Below are 22,484 nucleotides of genomic sequence, written 5' to 3'. Positions count from 1 at the left end.
GTCATTAGCCCACAAGAAGATTATTCCGGCCCCGGACACTGACGGCACAGTTGCTCTCTCCCGGCCAGCGTAACGCGCCGGGTTTACCTGCGGATTTATCCCTGCACTGCACTGACGCTGCCCACACGAAGCAACAAAAGCGTCATAAAACCATGTCTAACTTTAACAAACACAGACATGCTGCATACCCACAGAAAGGTCAGAAACTCAGCTAAAAGCTCCATAAACCATTCTTATGTTCACGAAACACAGCTAAAACACCGACGGATCAAACCAGCAGCAGTGGAAAAAAAACGTTACAGCGTCGGCGTGATTATGTAAACAAAAAAAACACGTGTCAGCTGGACAGTGGAGAATCCACAGATTCCAGCGGTACCATTTTTATCCCTCTATGACCAAGATTTACGGATCCAGCCCCAAAATTATAGCAAAACAACAACTGACTTTCAAGAAATACAAGCAGAAATGTTGCCTCACCTTTGCTGTTTATCATAACAAGTTATTTCCACCGGAACAAAACCACTTCTAATGAAGAACTACACTTTCCAGCATGCTTTGGGAACAAATCCCGGTCTGATTGATCATTACAGAGCGACATTAGATCATTCCGATTAGAGAAGGGCGAATGTCCGCACAAATGCGTCATATGCATTTATGTCCTTTTGATTCACTAATGAAGTGATTCACACGCATTTGGAGACCGGGGTCTGATTCTACCGGTTTAGAGGTTTAAAACGAGCTGTCAATCACCCTAATTGACAGTAAGGTAAGCCAGAGCTATGGCGCTGCGTAACTGAAGACGCTGCAGAGTCACAGAGTTGTTATTGTCGCACAGCACAGGAAGCATCCATTTACAGCCAGTTATCATACTGTTTTTTTTTTCAAAACAAGTTCATTTTAGACCAATAGTGACATATAAATAAAATTAAATGGGTTTTTAATCATTTGGTACCTAAGAAATCTCAAATGGCACAGATGGTGCCAAACTGAATTCTGTCTGGTGTAGGCCTATGTTATACTGTATGTTAACAACTTTACTACTGTTTGGGTTTACTGGCACTTTGTGCAATATAATGATTAATTGTGTCGTGCAATAGCGCCGATATGCAAATAAATGTGTTGCACTGTTGTATTGTGTACAAGCCTTTATATAGCTCTGATGGTAGAACTTGTGTTATAGGCAGTATTTTGTCGTCATTCAAATAGTAATTGTTTTTCCATTTTGTCTATAGTTGTCATTTTTCAAGTTCTAATTCCTTTTTTTTGGGCAAAGATGGCCCACCCACTTTTGTACTGGCCCACCCGAAATAGTATTTCTTCCTACGCCACTGCTTCCCAGTTGTCTTCATCTGAAACTAGAAGAATACACCTACTTTTTTCATGTGCGGTCCATTGACACACCCTTTGTTATTGGTTAAATTTAGCATCTTCAAGGATTTTTCTGCTACATAATACACAATACATAACTGTGACTTTGCAAGGAGATTATATTAGTATGTTTGATGATTTTAATGACATTTTCTGTGGTCCAAGTTAAAAATAACTTCATTTGATTTGGTGGTGGTCACTTTAGCAGTTCATCTGGACCATGTCTACATACTTTATGCTGTTACGGCCGAGTAAACGGTTTGTCGTGTTAATATTCACCACAGTATTTCCAAACAGAGACACAGAAACTCTGAGGTTAATGCTCAGGACACGCCGTGAATCTCTCATGGAGCTGTTTTGATAAATCAGTGAGATGAGAAGGGTAATAACGGCAGTATTTAGACACTGAGTCACAGAGAGCATGACACATTTGTGCCGTCGGATGAAACCGTTGTTTTGTGTCGTCTTCTTTGGCCTCTGTGGCCTGAGCGAAGGACGAGTCAGTGCAGGACAGGATTATTAATCAGAAAGTGAGCCCCACACACCCCTGAATGTATCATTTGCACATATATATTGCTTTATCTCAACCTTAGACAGTCTTTTCTGACTGAAAAACAAAGTTTACAGACCTCTCACTCTCCCACACCAAACTCCATAGAGAAATTTGACGTTTTTAGCTCACGGGGACACATGAGCTTCTGGTCTACTGCTGCCTCGTGTGGCTAATTTGTGTCACTGAGGTAAATCGTAAAAGACGGATTTCAAACACAGAAGTCGCTAAATAGCATATTTGAACTGACTAATGGAGGCAGCAGTGGATCAACGACTCCTGTGTGCAGTGATGTAAAATCGTTGGTTTTCTCCATGGGGTTTGGTAGAGCATTAGCAGCCTCCTCAAATTGTGAGTTTCTCAGAATGTAGCCACCTTTTAAAGACATTAAAAACCAATTTGTCTTCTTGTTTGTCGTCAGGTCGGAGGTTCAAAGATGGGCGTCATCCGCTACATGGGCGAGACGGACTTCGCCAAAGGCGAATGGTGCGGAGTGGAGCTGGACGAGCCTCTGGGGAAGAACGACGGGGCGGTGGCTGGTACAAGGTACGCAAGTATAATTTATAATACAAACGGTGTTTAGCTGGTTAGATTATCAACAGCTAAGGAGATTAGCAAGCTAATGCTATTTACCTAGCTTGAAAAACTGAGACGAAACCATAGACAAAAGATACAGTAACTTAGGGTTAGCAGCGAGACTTTGTTGAAGCTAGCTGGTTCAAACACTTCCTGAATATACTTTATATATTTTTATTAAAGATTAGTAGAAGACATGTTTCTCTCTTTGTTTTTACGTTCATTAACACGTAGCAGTTTCCAAAACAGCACTTGTCACATAACAGTGTTGTGTATTAGCACAGAGGCTAGTTAGCTAGCCGGGCTACTGACAACGTGTATCTTGCCAGTGTATGGACATTTTTAGCACTGTACACTTGTACGCATATAACTGGAAACACCCTAAATCACCTGTAGGCATTTTCCTGCTACCTAGAGGGCGCCCTTGAGACATTCGTGTCACAGATATGAATGAATATTGCAATATGGCATTAAGTCTGAAAATATACTGCATGTAACTGTGTTACATTAGCTAAGTTGCTTTAGATCGTTGGGAGTTATCGAGCCGTCAAACACAGACGTTGAATATGTGGTGAAAACGTTAGCATTACGCTAAAATCTTGTTTGCTCACTCTCCCACACCAAATCCCATTGAAAAAATCAACGATTTTACATAATGGCACACGGTAGTTTGTTTTAAATTTAAATAAATACTTGTGCTCTCATCAGGAAGTTCAAACGTATGCTTGTTTTCAATTCGGCATTTTGATTCCTTTGTTTGGATTCACCCGTGTGACACAAATTGTCCAAATGAGGCAGCAGGAGACGAGCTGCTCCTGTGTCAACGTGGGCTTAAAACGCTGGTTTTCTCAATAGAATTTGGTGCAGTTAAAAACTTGAGTTTTCCAGTCAGATTAAGATACTGTGGACTTTTATTAAGGGGCTAATGGCTGGTTCACATCAAACATCCTGATTTATGATTTGAATACCCAAAAATAAATGCAAAATTGACCTTAATATTCTTGTAAAGCTGTACTTTTAGTCGCTCAAATCCCTTCTCCCACACGCAGATATTTCCAGTGTCTTCAAAAGTTCGGCCTCTTCGCTCCGATCCACAAAGTGATCCGAATCGGCTTCCCGTCCACCAGCCCGGCCAAGGCCAAGAAGAGCAAGCGCATGGCCATGGGCGTGTCGTCCCTGGTCCACAGCCCCAGCAGCTCCTCCATCAGTTCAGTCAGCTCGGTGGCGTCCTCTGTTGGCGGACGGCCGAGCCGAGCTGGACTGGTAAGACGGCTGCGTTGTTTTTTAAAGTTTTCGTGCAGAGTTTGATGACAAACATGACGACGCTGTCACGTCTGGTGTGGGGTTATCGGACGACATTAAAGTGACTGTAAAAGAGCCGTTTTTGTCCTATTTTGGACAAAGACGATGGCATATTTGAATATAATAATCTATATTGCGGATTCATATTTGTGGCACAGACGTGACAGTGGTGTTCATGTTCTCGTCTGACTCTTTGCAAGAAAGTGAATTGACATTATTTACATAAGAAACAGACAAAGAAAGAGATTCCTGAGAAGGTGAGTAAGATTTTAAGTGTGATTTTAAAATTAAAGTTAAATAATAAACATATTTCTAGTTTGGGAAATGGAAATCAACTTTCTTTTGGACCAAATATCGACAAAATAATCAACGAATTATGAAAATAATATTTACTTGCAGCCCTACAAGAAATAAAACTCTTCTAAACGAGAAGACATGCTATATATTCTAAATGAAACACATGGTTTTAAGATGCAGTCAACCCGGAATACACCCAGGACACTTATTTTTTAGATTTTACAGCCTTTTATGGTTTAATTTAATGTTCTTCTTTAATAACAATAATAATCGTACATTTATTGATATAGCATCTTTAAAGTCCACTCAATGACACTTTACATACGTTTAAAGGTCAAAAAATCAAACACAGGCAAGAAAATAAACATAATTTCAATATAAATTTGACTGTAGAAATAAAGAATTACTATTATTTTCACAAACTTGACTATTTTCACACTGACCCCAAACTAAAATTGGTGAGAGTGTGAAATATTTGGTTCTTTTTTGTCTTCCTTGTGACACAAAAACAGGTCTGAATTTCTAGTTTTTTCCAAAGCTGCTGCAGGAAAAAGACGAGCCGCGTTTCTTGTGCAGCTGCTGCACCGTGTCTTTAAGACTTTAACGTCGTCACTGTCTGCTGCCAACAAACTCACGCGAGCGGCACGTCCAGACTTTCCCCCTCGCATCGATTGTTGTAGCGTCCAGATCTACTCTCCTTAATTGTTGGCAGCAGTGATGGACGCAGCTGGAAGATAAAGCTGAGTGTGAGTTATGAGGCAGAAAATCCTTCTTCCCTGAAGACCAAAGACCTGCAAAGCACAGAATCCACCACTGGATTCTTTTTTTAGTATTTGATATCACGAGCGTTTAAGCTCTAAGTACAGTTGTTTTCTTCAAAATCAACGTTATTTTTCCCTATTTTTTGTCCTTTCAGTTCACAGCTCTCATTTTAAACGTTTCACAGACATTTTTATGTTAACATAAAGGTTTATCATGAACAAGTGACATTAAGCAATTAAAAAAGGTGGAATTTTATCCTTAAATGCTTATTTCAGGCCTTAAAACTCAAAAGGCGAAACTGTCCTGTGAAATCAAAATTTAAGTTACTTAAAATAAAACAAACACACTATTATTTGCAATAATAATGAATAAAAAATTAATAAATGTATAAAAAGTTAAGTGTTTTTCTGTTTATACCAAAATGACTGACATAAACTGGATAAAGAAAGCCTTTCAAAGAGCACCCTCTGGTGCTCAAATGCAATAATTCAACTGTTACTTTAAACGTGATGCTGGTCACAAAATCAAAGGTTAGGTTCTGTTAAAAAGTGAAAAGACGCAACATTTAAAATAGTCTGAAAAATAATTGTATAAGTTATGAAAAAGATGCGATGTTGATGTCTGACATCCAATGTTTTTGCCAAATAGAACTAGAAAAATCCTCGTCGTGCTGTTTTTTTCCCCAGCTGACGGAGACGTCGTCGCGCTACGCCCGGAAGATCTCGGGCACCACGGCCCTGCAGGAGGCGCTGAAGGAGAAGCAGCAGCACATCGAGCAGCTGCTAGCCGAGCGGGACCTGGAGCGCGCCGAGGTAGCCAAGGCTAACAGCCACATCTGCGAGGTGGAGAAGGAGCTGAGCGTCCTCAAGACGCAGCACGTGCAGGTAAGGGAGTCATAGTTCAGGTTCCAATTGAGACGTTGGAGAAAAATGGACGCAAACGTATTCTGTGTTAGCTATCGTTAGCAACATCAGTCGATAACAACGTGCTAGGGTTAGGGATCTTTTTGCGCACAAAAACTTTGTAGCAACATGTCTCCAGGAAGAAATTAAACAATACTTACGAATACGACAGAAGTGCTATAAGCGCTAGCAGGGATGTTTAGGTTGCTCTGAGTCGGAAAAAGCCGAGGTCAGCAGCAGGAACTCCCCCTAAACTCGGAAATTCCAAGTTCAGACTACTAATAAAATGCACCCTAACCCCTGATAGAGCATGAGACAGCCCTCAGACATAGATAAACACATGTCGGATGTCAGATTTTCTGAGTTCCTTGTCAATTTCTTACAAAAATGTAACTGGAACTTGGCGTCAAGTCACATTTCCATCTCGAAAAAAGTCGGAGAAACCTCACAAACCCTGAAAATAGGATTCCGAAATGTCGTCATTAGTAAAAACACTCCACTCCATCTACTGTTAAGTGTTGTTATCAAATGGTTTGGCTAACAATAGTCTAAAATACGTTTTCGTCCATGTATTTTTTATTCTACTGAACTAGAATGCGTTCAAATTGGAGGTGATGTCATAATATTGAATAGAAATAATCAATATAAATGGAATGCACAACAAGAGACAGCATGAGGCAAACATGCTAGCTCTTAAACATGGAGAACATGAAGTATAATCGCACTTTTCTTCTCTTTGTTCTCCACAGTATGCGACAGAGAATGAAAGCACACTCCAGCAAGTCAAAGCCATGTTGGCCGGCACGCAGAAAGACAAGCTGGAACTGGCCAATCAGCTCGAAGAAGAGAAAAGGTAACGACGTTTAAATATCACCTGTGCTGTGACCATGCAGGGAACAATGACTGAAAGAAATCAAATCAAATCACATTTAATGAGGTGTTATTTCAGATTTCAAACTTTGTTTCCATGTTAAAAGTTTAAACGGTGAATTATGTCAAAATTTAGGGGTGCGTCATGACATTGCCGTTGTTAGCATTAACAGCTACCAGGAACAGTCTGAGTTTAGACTCAAACTTAATTCCTTTATTTACTCATTGTAGTTTTCTTTAGTGAGAGAAAACAACAACACTGTGGAACTTCTATTTCTTCTACTGAATTTAGCATGCTAACTTACTGAAGCTAGCCTGACTCGTCTCTTTCACATAGCAAGTCTCGGTGTAGCATCGACTCGGTCGCTAAAACAGGCTCATCATACGTTCACGTTTTGTCAGGAAAAAAATGAAATAATTGGACAAATTCACATGAACAACAACTTAATACTTGGTGGATTTAGTTTTACACAAGATGCAGATTGTGACGTTAAATACACAAAGAATATTGGGGGGGGATTAATTGTGCTAGCTGATTTATGCGATTAGCAAATCGCATAAAGGCTGCAATTAATTTCATTTCTCTGATTTTGTTAGTTATTTACATTTTAAACAATTTAATACATACATGTAGATTAAAAAAACATTTTTGACTTTTTAATCTTTACGTTTAGAGAACAATTGTTAATATTTTGATAATGTAATTTTTTGTAAAGTTTCATCTTGTTTTAAATAAATTGCACCGAAATTATTCAACTGAAGATGGATTTAAAATAAATTCAAATTTGGTCAAAAATAAAGAATTACAGTTTTAATTCCCTTGATAACAAATAATGTAAAGCATTAGCAATATTTAAGTTAATTTTTCATATTAAATGTGATTTATACCTTTTCTAGGAAAAAAACTTCACATTTGAAAATAAAATTTAAAAAAAATTCTCGACAATTTAACTTTTCTTCACAGAAAAGTGGAGGACCTGCAGTTCAGAGTGGAGGAGGAGTCCATCACCAAAGGAGACCTGGAGGTATTGACCAGTTTCATTTATTTCTAACACCTGGACACAAGCAATAACCAAAGATATGACTATTATTACATTAATTTCAAGTGTTTTCTCTAATATGTAGTATTTTAAGTAGATTTTCCTCTTGCTGTACGACACGGACAGCTCCATCAGCAGTAATGGAGATCAGAACAACGAGAGAATGAAAGGGTTTTTATCGATTTCAAACACTAATGGTGGTGTTTTTGTAAATATTTTATGGATATTAAAAATTAAATGTACCCTCTCTTTAAGTCTGAGTCTGAAACTCTGGTCTGGATTAAATCTCAGGCCTCTTTCCCTTCCAATCTTTCCAGTCCTGTGATAATCTGGGACTTCCTGTTCACAGTTGTTCTGATCTCCATCGTTTCCCTCTTGCGATCCTCGTGGCTCTCTTTCCCTCTGAGTCTACTTTTTTTTGTCTTCTCTGTCTCTTTTTCTTTCTCTCTCTTCGTAGACACAGACGAAAATGGAACACGCCCATATTCGTCAGCTTGAGCGGAACCTGCTCCTCGAAAAGTCGAGAGCAGAGGTGCTTCAGAAAGACTTAGAGAGGAGGAGGGTAAACAAACAAACAACAAACAAACAAACAAAAAAACACAAACCAAAAAGCACGAACATTTTTGTTTTGCCTGTGACAGCTTTGTCTTGTGAGCTTCTGCACCTGTTTGCTTCTTTGTTGACAGTCGCAAAGCTAACGAGACGCACAGGTTAAAGTCATGCTAACCACACATACACATTACAAAAAAAAAAAAAAAATATTTAAAGTCTAAACACAGTGGATTAAATCTAGATTATGGATAATATTCATGTATGACAACATAAACACATTAAATAGAAAATATAAGCGGGCCGAGGTAAGAGCCTTGGGGTACTCCGCAGATCAGATGCAGAATAGTAGATTAAACATTTTAAACGCCTTTATCAGTAAAATCCCACATGTATTTATTTTATTTTATTACGTAAATACAGATAGATCAAACTCTTAATATTATTTGGTTCATTTTTATTTAATTAATTAGTTGAACAAAATGTTTTTTCTGGTTTTTACCAGTTATTGCAGCTGTTATATTATATATGTGAAAAAATAATGTTGTTTTTTTACATATTAAATATGTTGTAATGTTTAAATCCTTAAGTCCAACCAAAATGTAAGGTCAAATTACTACACAATACAAAATGTGTTTGGTTGTCTCTCCATACAAACCCATACAAGCCCATGGTTCACTGTACATCAGCTGTAATATACTATATATGATAAATATATACATTTAAGACATATTTATAGGGGGAATTTAGCTTTGTAGAGATGTTTTAATCACAATCATTGTGGCTGACATCACGTTTGTGTTGCTCCTCACCGTCGAACCACAGCGTTGTTGTCCGTAGTTCTCGGCTGCTTCAGCTTTTCACATCTTCTGTTGCAGGAGCTGGTTTTTTGTTTGCTCTTATTCTTTTAAACTGTGATTTTTACTCATTTAAGGTTGCCCTTTGGATCAGTGGCCCGCTTCAGGATGTAACATTTGAAACGCAGTAGGGAGTTGCTCATACGATCATGTACGTCCACCAACGGAAAAAATATTCAGCGCTTTATTTTGCCGTTAAACAGCCTTTATTGTCTGGAAACTTAACTTTGTAAACATCTCGCTCTCCCACACCAAACTCCATAGAGAAAACTATCGATTTTACATCCCATCACTCAGTGGTTGTTGATCCACTGCTGCTTCCATCATTAAGTTCAAACGTGTTATTTTGTGACTTCTGTGTCTGATATTTTGCGTTTAGATTTACCTCAGTGACATAAACGTACCACACGAGGCAGCAGTAGACCAGCAGCTGCTGATTTTGGGCTTTTTTTCGATGGGCTTTGGTGTGGGAGAGTGAGATTTGAGTCCTGAACTCCAAAACTCTTCCGTAATCTGCACTTTCAGGTTTCAAGGCATGGAAAAGATAAGAAAATGCCGCGTTCACGTTTGTTAGTAAGGTCTGCTTCTGCCTACAGGGACAGAGAGTCACTCGTGACGCTGCAGCCTTGAGGTTGGGTAAGAGAACCAAGGTGAAGGAGAAAAAAAAACACAAACGACAACAATTTGATCTTGTTCTGGCTTTGATTTCACTTCTTTACTTCAAATCGACGTCTGCTGTTAAAGACATTAACCTTGAATGCTGTGTCGACTCTCTTTTACTCTGGAATGTGAACGTCTGCTCTGATCTGGATTGTTTTTCCCCACATGGTTGGAATTAACATCTGTGCAGCAGGTCCTTAATCCCTGTCTCTGTTTTTATATACAAAAGAAAATGCTGATTGTGTGTGTGTGTGTGTGTGTGTGTGAGGGTTTTTAACCAACAAAGTGAGGTCATTTTTACGGAGTGAGGACATTTTGGTCGGTCCTCACTTTGTTTTCATTGAAATCGCTTCCTTAGGTTGCTATAACATGCTATACTCAATTTGTAAAAAAAAACAAAAAAACATTTGGGACGACATAGTATATAGTATGACTTTTTTTGTCAAATTTTGGACCAAACATTTTGCGTCAATTTTTTTTTCAAATTTTGGACCAAACATTTTGGGTCCAATTTTTTTTTTCAAATTTTGGACCAAAAATTTTGCGTACATTTTTTTTTCAAATTTTTGGTGGCAGTATAGTATGACGTTTTGGTCAAATTTGGGGTCAATTTTTTTTTTCAAATTTTGGACCAAACATTGTGGGTCAATATTTTTTTTCAAATTTTGGACCAAAGATTTTGCGTACATTTTTTTTTCAAATTTTTGATGACAGTATAGTATGACGTTTTTGTCAAATTTGGGGTCAAATCTTTTTTTTCAAATTTTGGACCAAACATTTTCGGTCAAATTTTTTTTTAAATTTTGGACCAATTTTTAAAAAAAAAAATTTGGACCAATTTTTAAAAAAAAATTTGGACCAATTTTTTTAAAAAAATTTGGAACATTTTTTTTAAAAAAATTTGGACCAAATTTTTTGGGTCAAATTTTTTTTCAAATTTTGGACCAAACATTTTGGGTCCAATTTTTTTTTCAAATTTTGGACCAAAAATTTTGCGTCAATTTTTTTTCAAATTTGGTGGCAGTATAGTATGACGTTTTGGTCAAATTTGGGGTCAATTTTTTTTTTTCAAATTTTGGACCAAACATTTTGGGTCAATTTTTTTTTCAAATTTTGGACCAAACATTTTGGGTCAATTTTTTTTCAAATTTTGGACCAAACATTTTGGGTCCAATTTTTTTTTTCAAATTTTGGACCAAACATTTTGGGTCCAATTTTTTTTTTTCAAATTTTGGACCAAAGATTTTGCGTAAATTTTTTTTTCAAATTTTGGATGACAGTATAGTATGACGTTTTTGTCAAATTTGGGGTCAAATTTTTTTTTTCAAATTTTGGACCAAACATTTTGGGTCAAATTTATTTTTAAATTTTGGACCAATTTATTTTTTTTTTAAATTTTGGACCATTTTTTTTAAAAAAAATTGGACCAAATTTTTTTTTCATTTTGGACCAAATTTTTTTTTCATTTTGGACCAAACTTTTTGGGTCAATTTTTTTTTCAAATTTTGGACCGAAAATTTTGCGTCAATTTTTTTTTCAAATTTTGGATGACAGTATAGTATGACGTTTTTGTCAAATTTGGGGTCAATTTTTTTTTCAAATTTTAGGCCAAACAATTTGGGTCAAATTTTTTTTTCAAATTTTGGTCGACATAGTATAGTATGATGTATATAGTAGATGTCATTCATGAAGTAGATATTTGTAATTGTGTTGATTTGTAAAGTGGAAATGCTGGTCCTCACTTTGTCAGCAACCCAGTCCTCAGTATGCAGCAAGTACAAGAATGTGTGTGTGTGTGTGTGTGTGTGTGTGTGTGTGTGTGTGTGTGTGTGTGCGTGTGTGTGTGTGTGTGTGTGTGTGTGTGTGTGTGTGTGTGTGTGTGTGTGTGTGTGTGTGTGTGTGTGTGTGTGTGTGTGTTTCATCTGCTCGGCTGCTTCTAGAATGATCAAATCAAAGTGATCACAGTGTTTTCTTGTGGCTGCTCGCCTCTCATCTTCCTGATTCTTTGGCTCCCTCGTTGTTTTTAACTCTGGATGGAAATGACACAAAGACTTTGATAATAATAATAATCAATATTTTCTGATCAACAAAAGTATTTTTTTTATTGCTCTTTATTCGCTTAATGAACCATTCATGTTGTTATTTTAATATTATTTACCCATAATATTGATTCCAGTTACACGTTATATGTCAATAATCTGAGTTTCTATATAGAACATGTAGAGGAGAATGACATTTTTGTTAACTTTATGACATTGTTAAGTAATAATAAGAAGCAGAATGCACTCCCAATTTATCAAAATTAACTCTTATTTATTTATCTTATTTAAAATGTTACTATTCTGAATGTTTTAATGGCAGTTAAACATATATTTCTGAGTTTCACCAAACTAAAAATAACTAGAAATTCAATTAACTTTAAAATTGTCGCCTCACTTTAAAGTTTTTAGTGTATGCTCTCATCAAAATCTAGTTCTTAAAGACATAATTCTGAGTTTCCCCCTTCATCAAATTGCTTGAAGTTCTGTAAACTTCCAAAATTAAATGAAATTAAACAATATGAATAAAACAGAATAGATAGTAGATATAGTGTAGATATTAAAAAATGCAAAATATAATGTATACGATTTTAAAAAAACACAATGAAATTCATATGTCGTTGTATTTTCGCATTGATTTTATTTTGAAAACCCACGGAAAATTTTCCATTGTGTTCACTGAGTCTTTGTGTCATGTTTGATCTTTTGGAGTTGAACAGCAAGTCAGACTTTAAATCAACTGTCCACACACACACTGAATGTCTTTTTATTTGATATATTACCCTGGAATGCACTGGGTTTTTCCTTTCTTTGGTTTCCCTCCGTCTTCACTCCTGAACACCGTTGTTCTTTAGCGAAGGTTCCCACGTCTTTTTGAAGACCTCGACAGCAGTGACTGATGTTTTGCCTTCTGTGTCGCCAGCAAACCACGGTGGAGGAGCAGAGTCGCATCGTGCAGCTGGAGGAGGAGCTGACCCTGCGGAGAGCCGAGGTCAAGAACCTCCAGGCTCAGCTCGGCGGCTGCGACGGCGAGATCGATGCCGGCTCCGACGCTCAGCTCCTGCGCGAGCAGCTGCTGTCGCAGAGCTTCAGGGAGAGCAACGAGCTCAAGGAGAAGTACGAGGCGGCGTTAGCGGCCAGCCGGCAGGAGGTGGACTCTCTGAAGGCCGCGGTGGAGAAGCAGAACCAGGAGATCGGCGAGCTGAAGCAGAAGATCCTGCAGGCCAACAAGGAGAACATGGAGATGATGGACACCTGGAAGGTACCTTCTTTTCTTGAATTGATCTTAATGTCCACTCTTAGAAATAAAGTAAAAGTGCTAAGTAGAACCATGTAAGGTTCTTTGGCATTGTCCTTATTTTTGGCTCCAGGTAGAACCTTTTTCTGAAGGTTCCGCCTGGAACCCTTTTGGGGGGTTCCACCAAGAACCCTTTATTCAGGAAAGGGGTTTTAAAGGGTTCTCTGGATCAAAATGGTTCTTACTGGAACCATTAGTGTTACCAAGAACCCTTGCAAATGGTTCCAGGTAGAACCTCAGCCCTTGTAGAATGACCCTTTTGGAACCCTTATTTCTAAGCGTGTAGAAGAACTCCTTGAGATGATCTCAATGTGCTGAGTCGGCCTCAAGGTATCCTCCAAGAGGACGAGTCTTGAACTCCTCCCCAGGGAGGCATCTCGAGGTCAATGTGCCGTAGACTTTAGACCTTCTTCTCTTGAATTGATCTTAACATGGAGGCCACACGGTTGGCGTAGTGGTTAGCACTCTTGCCTTTGCAGCAAGAAGACCCGGGTTTGAGCCCCAGTTGGAACAAGGGCCTTTCTGCATGGAGTTTGCATCTACTCCCTGTGTGTGCGTGGGTTTTCTCCAGGTTCTCCAGCTTCCTCCCACAGTCCAAAAACATGCAAATTCCGTGAATTGGTCACTCTAATTGGCCATACACTCTTGGAAATACAAGTGCTAAGTAGAACCATATAAGGTTCTTCAGCTTGTCCTCATAGGAGAACCCTTTTTGTCTCCAGGTAGAACCTTAAGGTTTATTCAGGAAAGGGGTTTTAAAGGGTTCTCTGGATCAAAATGGTTCTTACTGGAACCATTAGTGTCACCTTTAACCCTGCTTCTGAAAAACCCTTTCCTGAAGAAAGGCTTTTTCAGAAGCAAATGGTTCCAGGTAGAACCTCAGCCCTTGTAGAAGAACCCTTTTGGAACCCTTATTTCTAAGAGTGTAGGTGTGAGAGTTTGAGTGTATGGTTGTTTGTCTCTATATGTGTCCCTGCGATGGACTGGCAAACTGTCCAGGATGTACCCCGCCTATCGCCCTATGTCAGCTGAGATAGGCACAGCACCCCCTGTGACCCTCCGGTGGAGGATAAAGCGGAAGTAGTAGATAATGGATGGATGATCTTAACGAAGAAGAAATTCTTCTTGTACCACGGTTCATTTGAATGATTTTTCCTCCTCAGGCTAAGTTTGACACTTTGGTGAGCGACCACCAGCGATCCCTGGAGGAGCTGAAGGCCTCGTTGACGAGCGACCGCAGCGTCGTGCCTGAAGGCCAAGAGCGGGACGGCCCGGAGCTGAGAGCCACGCTGGAGAGCCTGAAGATGGAGCACCAGCTGGAGCTGGAGAACCTCAAGGCCAAACACAAGATCGAGGCCGCCATCCTGACCAAGGAGCACGAGGACCTCTGCTTGCGCCTCCAGGAGGCGAGAGACCAACTGGCCAAGGGCAACCACACCTGGAGGAGCGAGGTGGAGGCCCAGAGCGGGAAGCTGGCCCTGGAGGAGGCGGCGGAGAAGCTCCAGAAGGCCGAGCAGAGGCTGGCGGAGATGGAGAAAGCGCAGATGGAGCGGGAACGCGGCGCTCAGCAGCTCAGGGAGCGGCTGGAGCTGTCGGAAAAGAGGGTGACAGATTACCAGGCTGTGCGGAGCGCGCACGCCGAGAGTCGGGAGGAGGTCCAGAAACTGGAGGAGAAGCTGCGGGTGACGGCGAACCAGCTGCAGGCCCTGCAGGCCGACCGCTACACGTCACATGATGCAAACGTGAGTCGGATGAGCTTTAAATCTGCTAAAATATCTTGTTTTTTCAGTCAGTTTAAATATGTGATGGTCTGTCGTGACACGATTGCTTAGAATTTAGTGACATCTGGAGGTGAAGTAGGGTATTACAACCAACTCCCAGCTATAATGTCAAGTGTTTCAGCCTTATATGTAAGAGGAGGTGAAAATAAGTGAATGAAAACCCCCGCAAATTCTATGAATTGGACTTTTAACTACTCTTTATACCAAAGAAATTGGTTCCAACATGGATGTATAATGTTTTTTTCAATTTGAGAACAATAAAAGATAAAAAACACTTTCGGTTCTGCGATGTTTTTGATGATTGATTTGTGTTTGTATTCTGTCTGTTTTCAGGTCATCGAAGACAATGAAATCACAGAGGAGAAGATGAAGCTGAAACAGAACATCGAAGGTAACGAAATCTATTAGTTTGAACCGTTTTCAGGGTGCTTGAAAGTCTTAAAAACACTGTGTTCCAGACCTTGAAAAGCCTGGAATTTTGTGTTTGGAGTCTGCACAGAGGCCCTAAAAGAGTGTAAATCCTATCCAATCCAACTTTATTTATACAACACTTTAAAAACAGCTGGAACAAAGTGCTGTACATAATACCTAATAGACAATAGAAATAACAGGTCAAGCATAAACTGTGGATTTTGTGGAATGGAGTCGGCCTCTGCTTCACATGTGTGAAACCAAGTGTCTGTTTTTTCAATAGAAACGATGGAGAAGTTATTGAAAAGGGAAAAAGAAGTATCGACTCTCACCTCGCAGGTGGAAGCTCTCAAATCACAGATGGGAGGTAAACGTCGTCTTTTCAGAGCGATAAAAAACCATGAAGCAACATGAAGTCAATTATTCTAATGATTGAAACGTTGTTGTTTTTTTATCTCTCCGTTCGCCAGCTCTGGAGAGCAAAGTCCGAGCCGGGGAGAAGAAAGCCGAAGTCCTGTCCAAGGAGAAGATGCGCGTGGAGGCGGAGCTAGAGACCATGACCAGGAAGTCCCACGATGCATCTGGGCAGCTGGTGAGCATCAGCCAGGACCTGCTGAAGAAAGAGAGGTACGTGATTCCGTTAGAACTGGAGAATGGGACTGCTTCTTGGAAAACCCCAAAGTGCCGTATCGATTCCATTGTCAACAAGAACAATATTGTTTGAATCACGCTCTTTCATTTTCTGATGTTCCGTCTCGTTAAAGCCTCGCTTGGCGGGAACAAAAGTTGTTTTTGTCGTGGTTTCAGCTCCACATATTAATGAGGATTCAGGGAAAACCAATTTTCTTTTTCTGACTCACACCACTCTGATTTAAAGCCTTGTATACGTGGAATTGGCTCTGTGGTTAAAACGTGACAAAGAATAATACATTTGTTGCAGAGCAGCTGAACCGGTAATAACACTTTAAATGGGACTACAGGAGCATTAAAGGCATAGTTTACAACGAAGACACAAGGAAAAAACTATTTTTACCACATAACAAAAGGCTCATCTTTTAAAATCCATGCCAGCGTAGGTCTATTATTTCCTGAGAGTAGGTTTTTCATCTTTTTCTTGACTAAAACACAAGCGTTTGCTCTCCCACACCAAAGCCCATAGAGAAAATCAACGATTTTACATCACAGCACACAGGGGTTGTCAATGAACTACTGCCTAATACTAACCCTCCATTACTAAGTTCAAACATGTTATTTGGTGTATTTAAGTCACAGTATTATCACGATATTTAAGTCACAATACGATATTATCATGGTATTTAAGTCACAGTATTATCACGATATTTAAGTCACGATACGATATTGTCACAATATTTAAGTCACAAAATGATATTATCACAATATTAAAGTCACAATATTTAAGTCACGATACGATATTATCACAAAATTTAAGTCACGATACGATATTATCACAATATTAAAGTCACAATATTTAAGTCACGATACGATATTATCACAATATTAAAGTCACGATACGATATTATCACAATATTTAAGTCACGATAAATCACAATATTTAAGTCACGATACGATATAATCACAATATTTAGGTCACGATACAATATTATCACAATATTTATGTCACGATACGGTATTATCACAAAATTTAAGTCACGATACGATATTATCACAATATTTATGTCACGATACGGTATTATCACAAAATTTAAGTCACGATACGATATTATCACAATATTTAAGTCACGATAAATCACAATATTTGTCACGATACGATATTGTCACAATATTTATGTCAAGATACAATATTTTCACAATGTTTAGGTCACGATATTATCACGATATTTAGGTCACGATACGATATTATCACAATATTTAGGTCACGATACAATATTATAGCGATATTTAGGTCACAATGCGATACTATCACAATATTTAAGTCATGATATATCACAATATTTAAGTCACAATGCAATATTATAACGATATTTAGGTCACAATGCGATACAATCACGATATTTAAGTCACAATACAATATTATCACGATATTTAAGCCACAATACGATATTATCACGATAGTGAAGTCACAAATATATTATCATGACATTGCAAACTATTAGTTATATGCAAAAATAAAATAAAAATTGCATAAAGCATCTACGTAACCACACACACATCAGTTTCCTGTTGGTGTCTAATGCGATGATAAAGTGTCAAACATCTTCTGAAAACATCACAGTCTGCTCGTAAATTTAATTTCTAAAAATATCCGGTCAACTTCAATTGGACTTTGCTGTTTGTTTTTTAACTTAAAATCCAACAATATTTCAGTGAAAATACAGCAACTCAGCGTGAGACGGTGGACGTTTTCTGCTTTTATCGGCGTACGACGTGTCTGCAGCTTTAATGATGCACACAGAAATACTGCTGCTCCGGCCACAGGCACTTATTTTTAGTGCCTCGCTCACAGCATTTACCAACATCATCAGCATCAATAATGGAGTCGTGGTGTAATGCAAGACGGTAAGTCATGTAATACAATTAGAGCGCTGTGAGTTAATACAGTTAATACAGCACTGTGTCTGGACCTTCTTCTGGACAGAGACGCTGAGACACTCTGCGCTTTGATGAACCACCTCTGGGTTTTCATATTTTTAACGATCTGAAGCGGAAAACTCAGTTTGTTTTGCGATGTGTGGCTACTTCCTGTCAAAGCGATTAACGGCAGTTTCTGGGATTTTAAATAATAAATTCATGTTATATCATGTTTTTGTAGTTGTTCTAATAAATTAGAAAATCAAGAGGTATTTCTTAGAAAATACAATACACATTTTTTTTATATTCTATCTTTTGTTTGATAGCTGTTGTTACAAACTAAAATGCATGTTTGTGGTAGATATTTTTCAAAATAAAATACACATTTTTGTTCTACCTTTTGTTTATAGTTATTTTTATAAAAATAAAATACATATTTTTATTTTATTTTCCTTTTTAGTCATTATTTCTACAAATTAAAATACACTTTTATTCTATCTTTCGTTTTATAGTTGTTTTTACAAAACAAAATATGAGTTTTTATTCCATCTTTTGTTTATAGTTAGTTTTACAAAATAAAATGTGCTGTTTTATGTTCTCTTCCTTTTTGGTAGTTATTTTTTAACAAAATAAAATACAGGTTTTTTTCGTTATCTTTTGTTTTATAGTTATTTTTATAAAAATAAAATACATATTTTTATTTTATCTTCCTTTTTAGTTGTTATTTCTACATTTTTATTCTGTCTTTAGATTTACAGTTGTTTTTACAAAATAAAATGCTAATTTTTACGTTATCTTCATTTTTAGTAATTATTCTTATAAAATAAAATGTACATTTTCATTTTATCTTTTTTTTTATAGCTATTTTTACGAAATAATATACATGTATTTATATTATCTTTTGTTTTAAAAAAAAATATATTTTTAAAAATGAATTAATTTTACATTATTTTTCTTTTTAGTAGTAATTCTTATAGAAAAAAATATATATACTTTTGAGCAAAGAAACCAGAAAATATTCACATTTAAGAAGCTGAAAAATCAAATTTAAATTTTTTATTATAATTATTAATTAATTAATTTTAAATTATTTTAAAAAACACTCAAATTGATGTAACAATTATCAAAATAATTGACAGTTATATCGATATTATAATAAATAATCTTAATCTTATGTTCTTTTTCCCAATGTATTTTTATTTTTTATTCTTTTCCTCTCAGGAGCCTGAACGAACTGAGAGTTTTGCTGCTGGAGTCTCATCGTCATTCTCGGGACATGGAGAAGGATTTGAACCGCGAAGTGCGTAAGGCCGAGTGGAAAGTGAAGGAGCAGAAACTCCAGGACGACATCAAGACGCTGCGGGAAAAGCTCCTCCTACTGGTAAAGACCAGAACAACACCTCAAACTAAGAAAAACACAGCAGCTTCTATCGCATCAACTCTGATAAAACTCTCTATTCTACATTTACATGAAGTTATGATCATCAAATACTTCAAAACATCTTTCACATTGGCGTTGTTGTTCAGTATTTTGTCCACTAGAGGGCAGCGCAGAGTCAAGTTTCTGACCTGAAACAAGGCAACAAAGCAGGAGGACGAGTTCAAGGCTGTTTTTCAATTCATTTGTTGCCTTTGGACGCAGTTAAGTTGTCAAATTGCGCCACAGTGAGGCCTGAAAATGATCGCGTTTTTTCCCCTGTACAAATGGCGGAAAGCGATTAGCTATTAGCGGTAAAGGGACATACAATTATTTACAGTATTTTATTGTTCTTTACATTTATATTTTCACATACTTTATTTATCTCTCCGTTCCTACAACAATATAAAGAGAAAATTAGAATTTTTCTGGCATATTTACGAATGGTAATTAATCGCGATTTTTCAGCTACCCTGTGATTAGTCTGATTAAAAAAAGTTATCTTTTGACAGCCCTAATTTTCATGGTTTTTCATTTTAGTTGTTATTTCTGTGTATATTTGGTGTGTTTTATAGTTATTATTTTCATAAAATAAAATACCAATTTTTTTCATGTCGTCTTTCAAGTTATTCTTCTAAAATAACATCTTGTTTTTACTTTGATCGATATTGCGATATACTGGGTATTTTGAGATCGTATATTGCGATATACGCACACAAGAAATCGATACTCACTGCGCAAAAATATTGCGATATTTCCCTTTATAATTTTTTCTAATCTATGAATATTTTGGTCGCCTGAATAATGAAACAGACAGTGTTAACACCAACCCTGAAGTGAACACATGACTTATTTAGTCTGACTGCTGTTAAATCTGTGAACGTATGAATAATGTATCCTAACATTTCTCCCAGATGTAAATCTCGTGTATATATAAATATATCGTAGCACAACATGAATGATTAACCGTGTGTGTTTTTCAGGGTCAGGAACGAGCGTCACCTGACCACCGGCGTCACTCCATGCTGGATCCGTCAGTGCCGGACTCGGAGGCGAACCGTCTGCGTCATCGTCTGCTGAGCACGGAGGAGGCGCTGAGGAACGCTCTGGAACACAACCAGCAGGTGGACCAGCTGGTGCAGGCCATGCGCCGCCATCCCGACAAAAGCCCGGTAAACGTTTTTATCCAATCAGGATTCAGTTTGGGTATTTGGAGGAGGGTTCTTTTGCGTTACGTATTCCGTATAAAAACGCGATACGTACTGTGTATTGTTAAAACAATACACCTCACATATAAACAATATACAAATATAGTTTTCATACGTATAACAGTAACGGTAAAATATGTACCATATATGTATATATATATATATGTATATTGTGACATGTTTTGCATTTATAAACAGTTAATAATTTGTTAAAAAAAACAATTGAAGTATATTATTCTTATGATAAATGTTACACGTTTTTATATTACTCTTATAGCACAAAGCTTCACTCATTAAAACACATGTTAAATATATATATATATATATATATATATATATATATATATATATATATAAATAAAACATAAATAAGGTTGTTTTAAAGCATAAAACGTATATACACTATACATTATTAATAATAGTAATAACTTCATGAAACAATGCCCACAAAACTTAATTTGAAAGTAGTGTTATTATATTATGTTATATTATATTGTGTTATGTTATGTTATGTTATGTTATGTTATGTTATGTTATGTTATGTTTTGTTATGTTATGTTATGTTATGTTATGTTGTTATGTTATGTTATGTTATATTATGTTATATTATAATATATTATTTAATGTTATATTATATTATGTTATGTTATATTATATTGTGTTATGTTATATTATATTGTGTTATGTTATGTTATGTTATATTGTGTTATGTTATGTTATATTATATTATAATGTGTTTTAACATAACACAATATAATATCATATAACATAACATAATATAACACATTATAATATAATATAATATAACATAACACAATATAATATAATATAACATAACATAATATATTATGTTATATTATATTGTGTTATGTTATATTATATTGTGTTATGTTATATTATATATTGTGTTATGTTATATTATGTGTTATGTTATGTTATATTGTGTTGTGTTATGTTATCTTATGTTATGTTATATCCACCATGCACCGATCTTATCACTGGTGAAAATGTATAATATATAATTTTTTTTAAATTGTTGAACAGTTATTGAAACGTTATAACTATTCAAAAATACATTCAAGACACGTGTTAAGTGCTCTGTCTGGTTCATTATACAGAGTAAAACATGAATATTTTTTCAGGTTTCTGCTATTTTTCTTTTCATTTTTACTTAATTTTTGTTTGTTTTTATTTTTAATTTCATTCCTCAGACAAAGCAGAAATATATAATATCTAATGCAATATTAGATTTAATTTCTTAATCTTAAATTGTTTTTCAGGCACACGGCGCGAATTCAGCGAATGGAATTCATCTTCAGGATTCCGGCAACACTCGAGATGTTGGTATTCTTTCACATGATACATTTTAAACTTTAACTCTAGTGTCGCGTTATTACCTGTGAATGTTAATAAATTTGTTTTTGTGTCTTTTGTCAGGAACAACACTGATATGATAAAGACGAGATGAGACGACGGACACCGGAGCAACCTTTTCCGTTTACACTTCAAACCAAAACAGCCAAATCTCCGCTGAATTTGTACGTGTTGTCACAGAAAAGCGCTTCCTGTTAGCCAATCACAACGTTCTGTTAAGAAAACAACAACAAAAAAACACCCTAACCAAGAAAGTGGGACATGGACTTGGACGAGAAGACAAAATATCGGTACAACTGCGGAGAACTCGCAGTGCGACGTCGACAAACTTTGGCGACGTTAAGTTTTAAAAAGAAAAAAAAAAGAAAATACACAGAACATTTTGACAATTCAGAATCTTCGGAGAAGGAAGGAAGTGACGAAGCGAGTCTCGGTCGCTTTGTTTATTTATTTATTACGTTCATTTTGTTTTTCTCTCCTCCGCTTCGTAATAATCGTGTGTACTGTAGGCGAGCTGTTTCGGCTCCTCCACGACGACAACGACGTCGTGCGTCACCTGACCTGGAGGCGGGGTTTTTCCGAATCATCGCAGTTGCAGTGTTTACAAACCATGTTTACTTAACAGTCCACGATAATTATGTGGAAGGTGCCCTGTGTAAGAATTAGTGACATCT

The 22,484-nt window shown here is 36.9% G+C and overlaps 1 protein-coding gene across 1 annotated transcript in view; it reads left to right on the top strand.

Moving 5' to 3' along the window:
- clip2 (CAP-GLY domain containing linker protein 2) overlaps nt 1-22,009 on the top strand; it is a 31,309-nt gene extending 9,300 nt beyond the window's left edge. The window contains exons 3-17 of the mRNA XM_083889072.1: nt 2,340-2,464; nt 3,544-3,757; nt 5,542-5,739; nt 6,507-6,610; nt 7,592-7,652; nt 8,125-8,229; nt 12,695-13,033; nt 14,233-14,811; nt 15,184-15,241; nt 15,545-15,628; nt 15,732-15,888; nt 19,033-19,192; nt 20,212-20,400; nt 21,717-21,776; nt 21,874-22,009. Coding sequence (XP_083745198.1) covers nt 2,340-2,464; nt 3,544-3,757; nt 5,542-5,739; nt 6,507-6,610; nt 7,592-7,652; nt 8,125-8,229; nt 12,695-13,033; nt 14,233-14,811; nt 15,184-15,241; nt 15,545-15,628; nt 15,732-15,888; nt 19,033-19,192; nt 20,212-20,400; nt 21,717-21,776; nt 21,874-21,885 — 2,445 coding nt within the window. The 3' untranslated portion in view covers nt 21,886-22,009. The remainder of the gene's footprint in view (nt 1-2,339; nt 2,465-3,543; nt 3,758-5,541; nt 5,740-6,506; nt 6,611-7,591; nt 7,653-8,124; nt 8,230-12,694; nt 13,034-14,232; nt 14,812-15,183; nt 15,242-15,544; nt 15,629-15,731; nt 15,889-19,032; nt 19,193-20,211; nt 20,401-21,716; nt 21,777-21,873) is intronic.
- Nucleotides 22,010-22,484: the final 475 nt, after the last annotated feature.

This window comes from Microchirus variegatus, assembly GCF_963457635.1.
Source record: "Microchirus variegatus genome assembly, chromosome: 5".
NCBI classification, from domain to species: domain Eukaryota; kingdom Metazoa; phylum Chordata; class Actinopteri; order Pleuronectiformes; family Soleidae; genus Microchirus; species Microchirus variegatus.
This window is presented reverse-complemented; position numbering and strand designations above follow the sequence as displayed.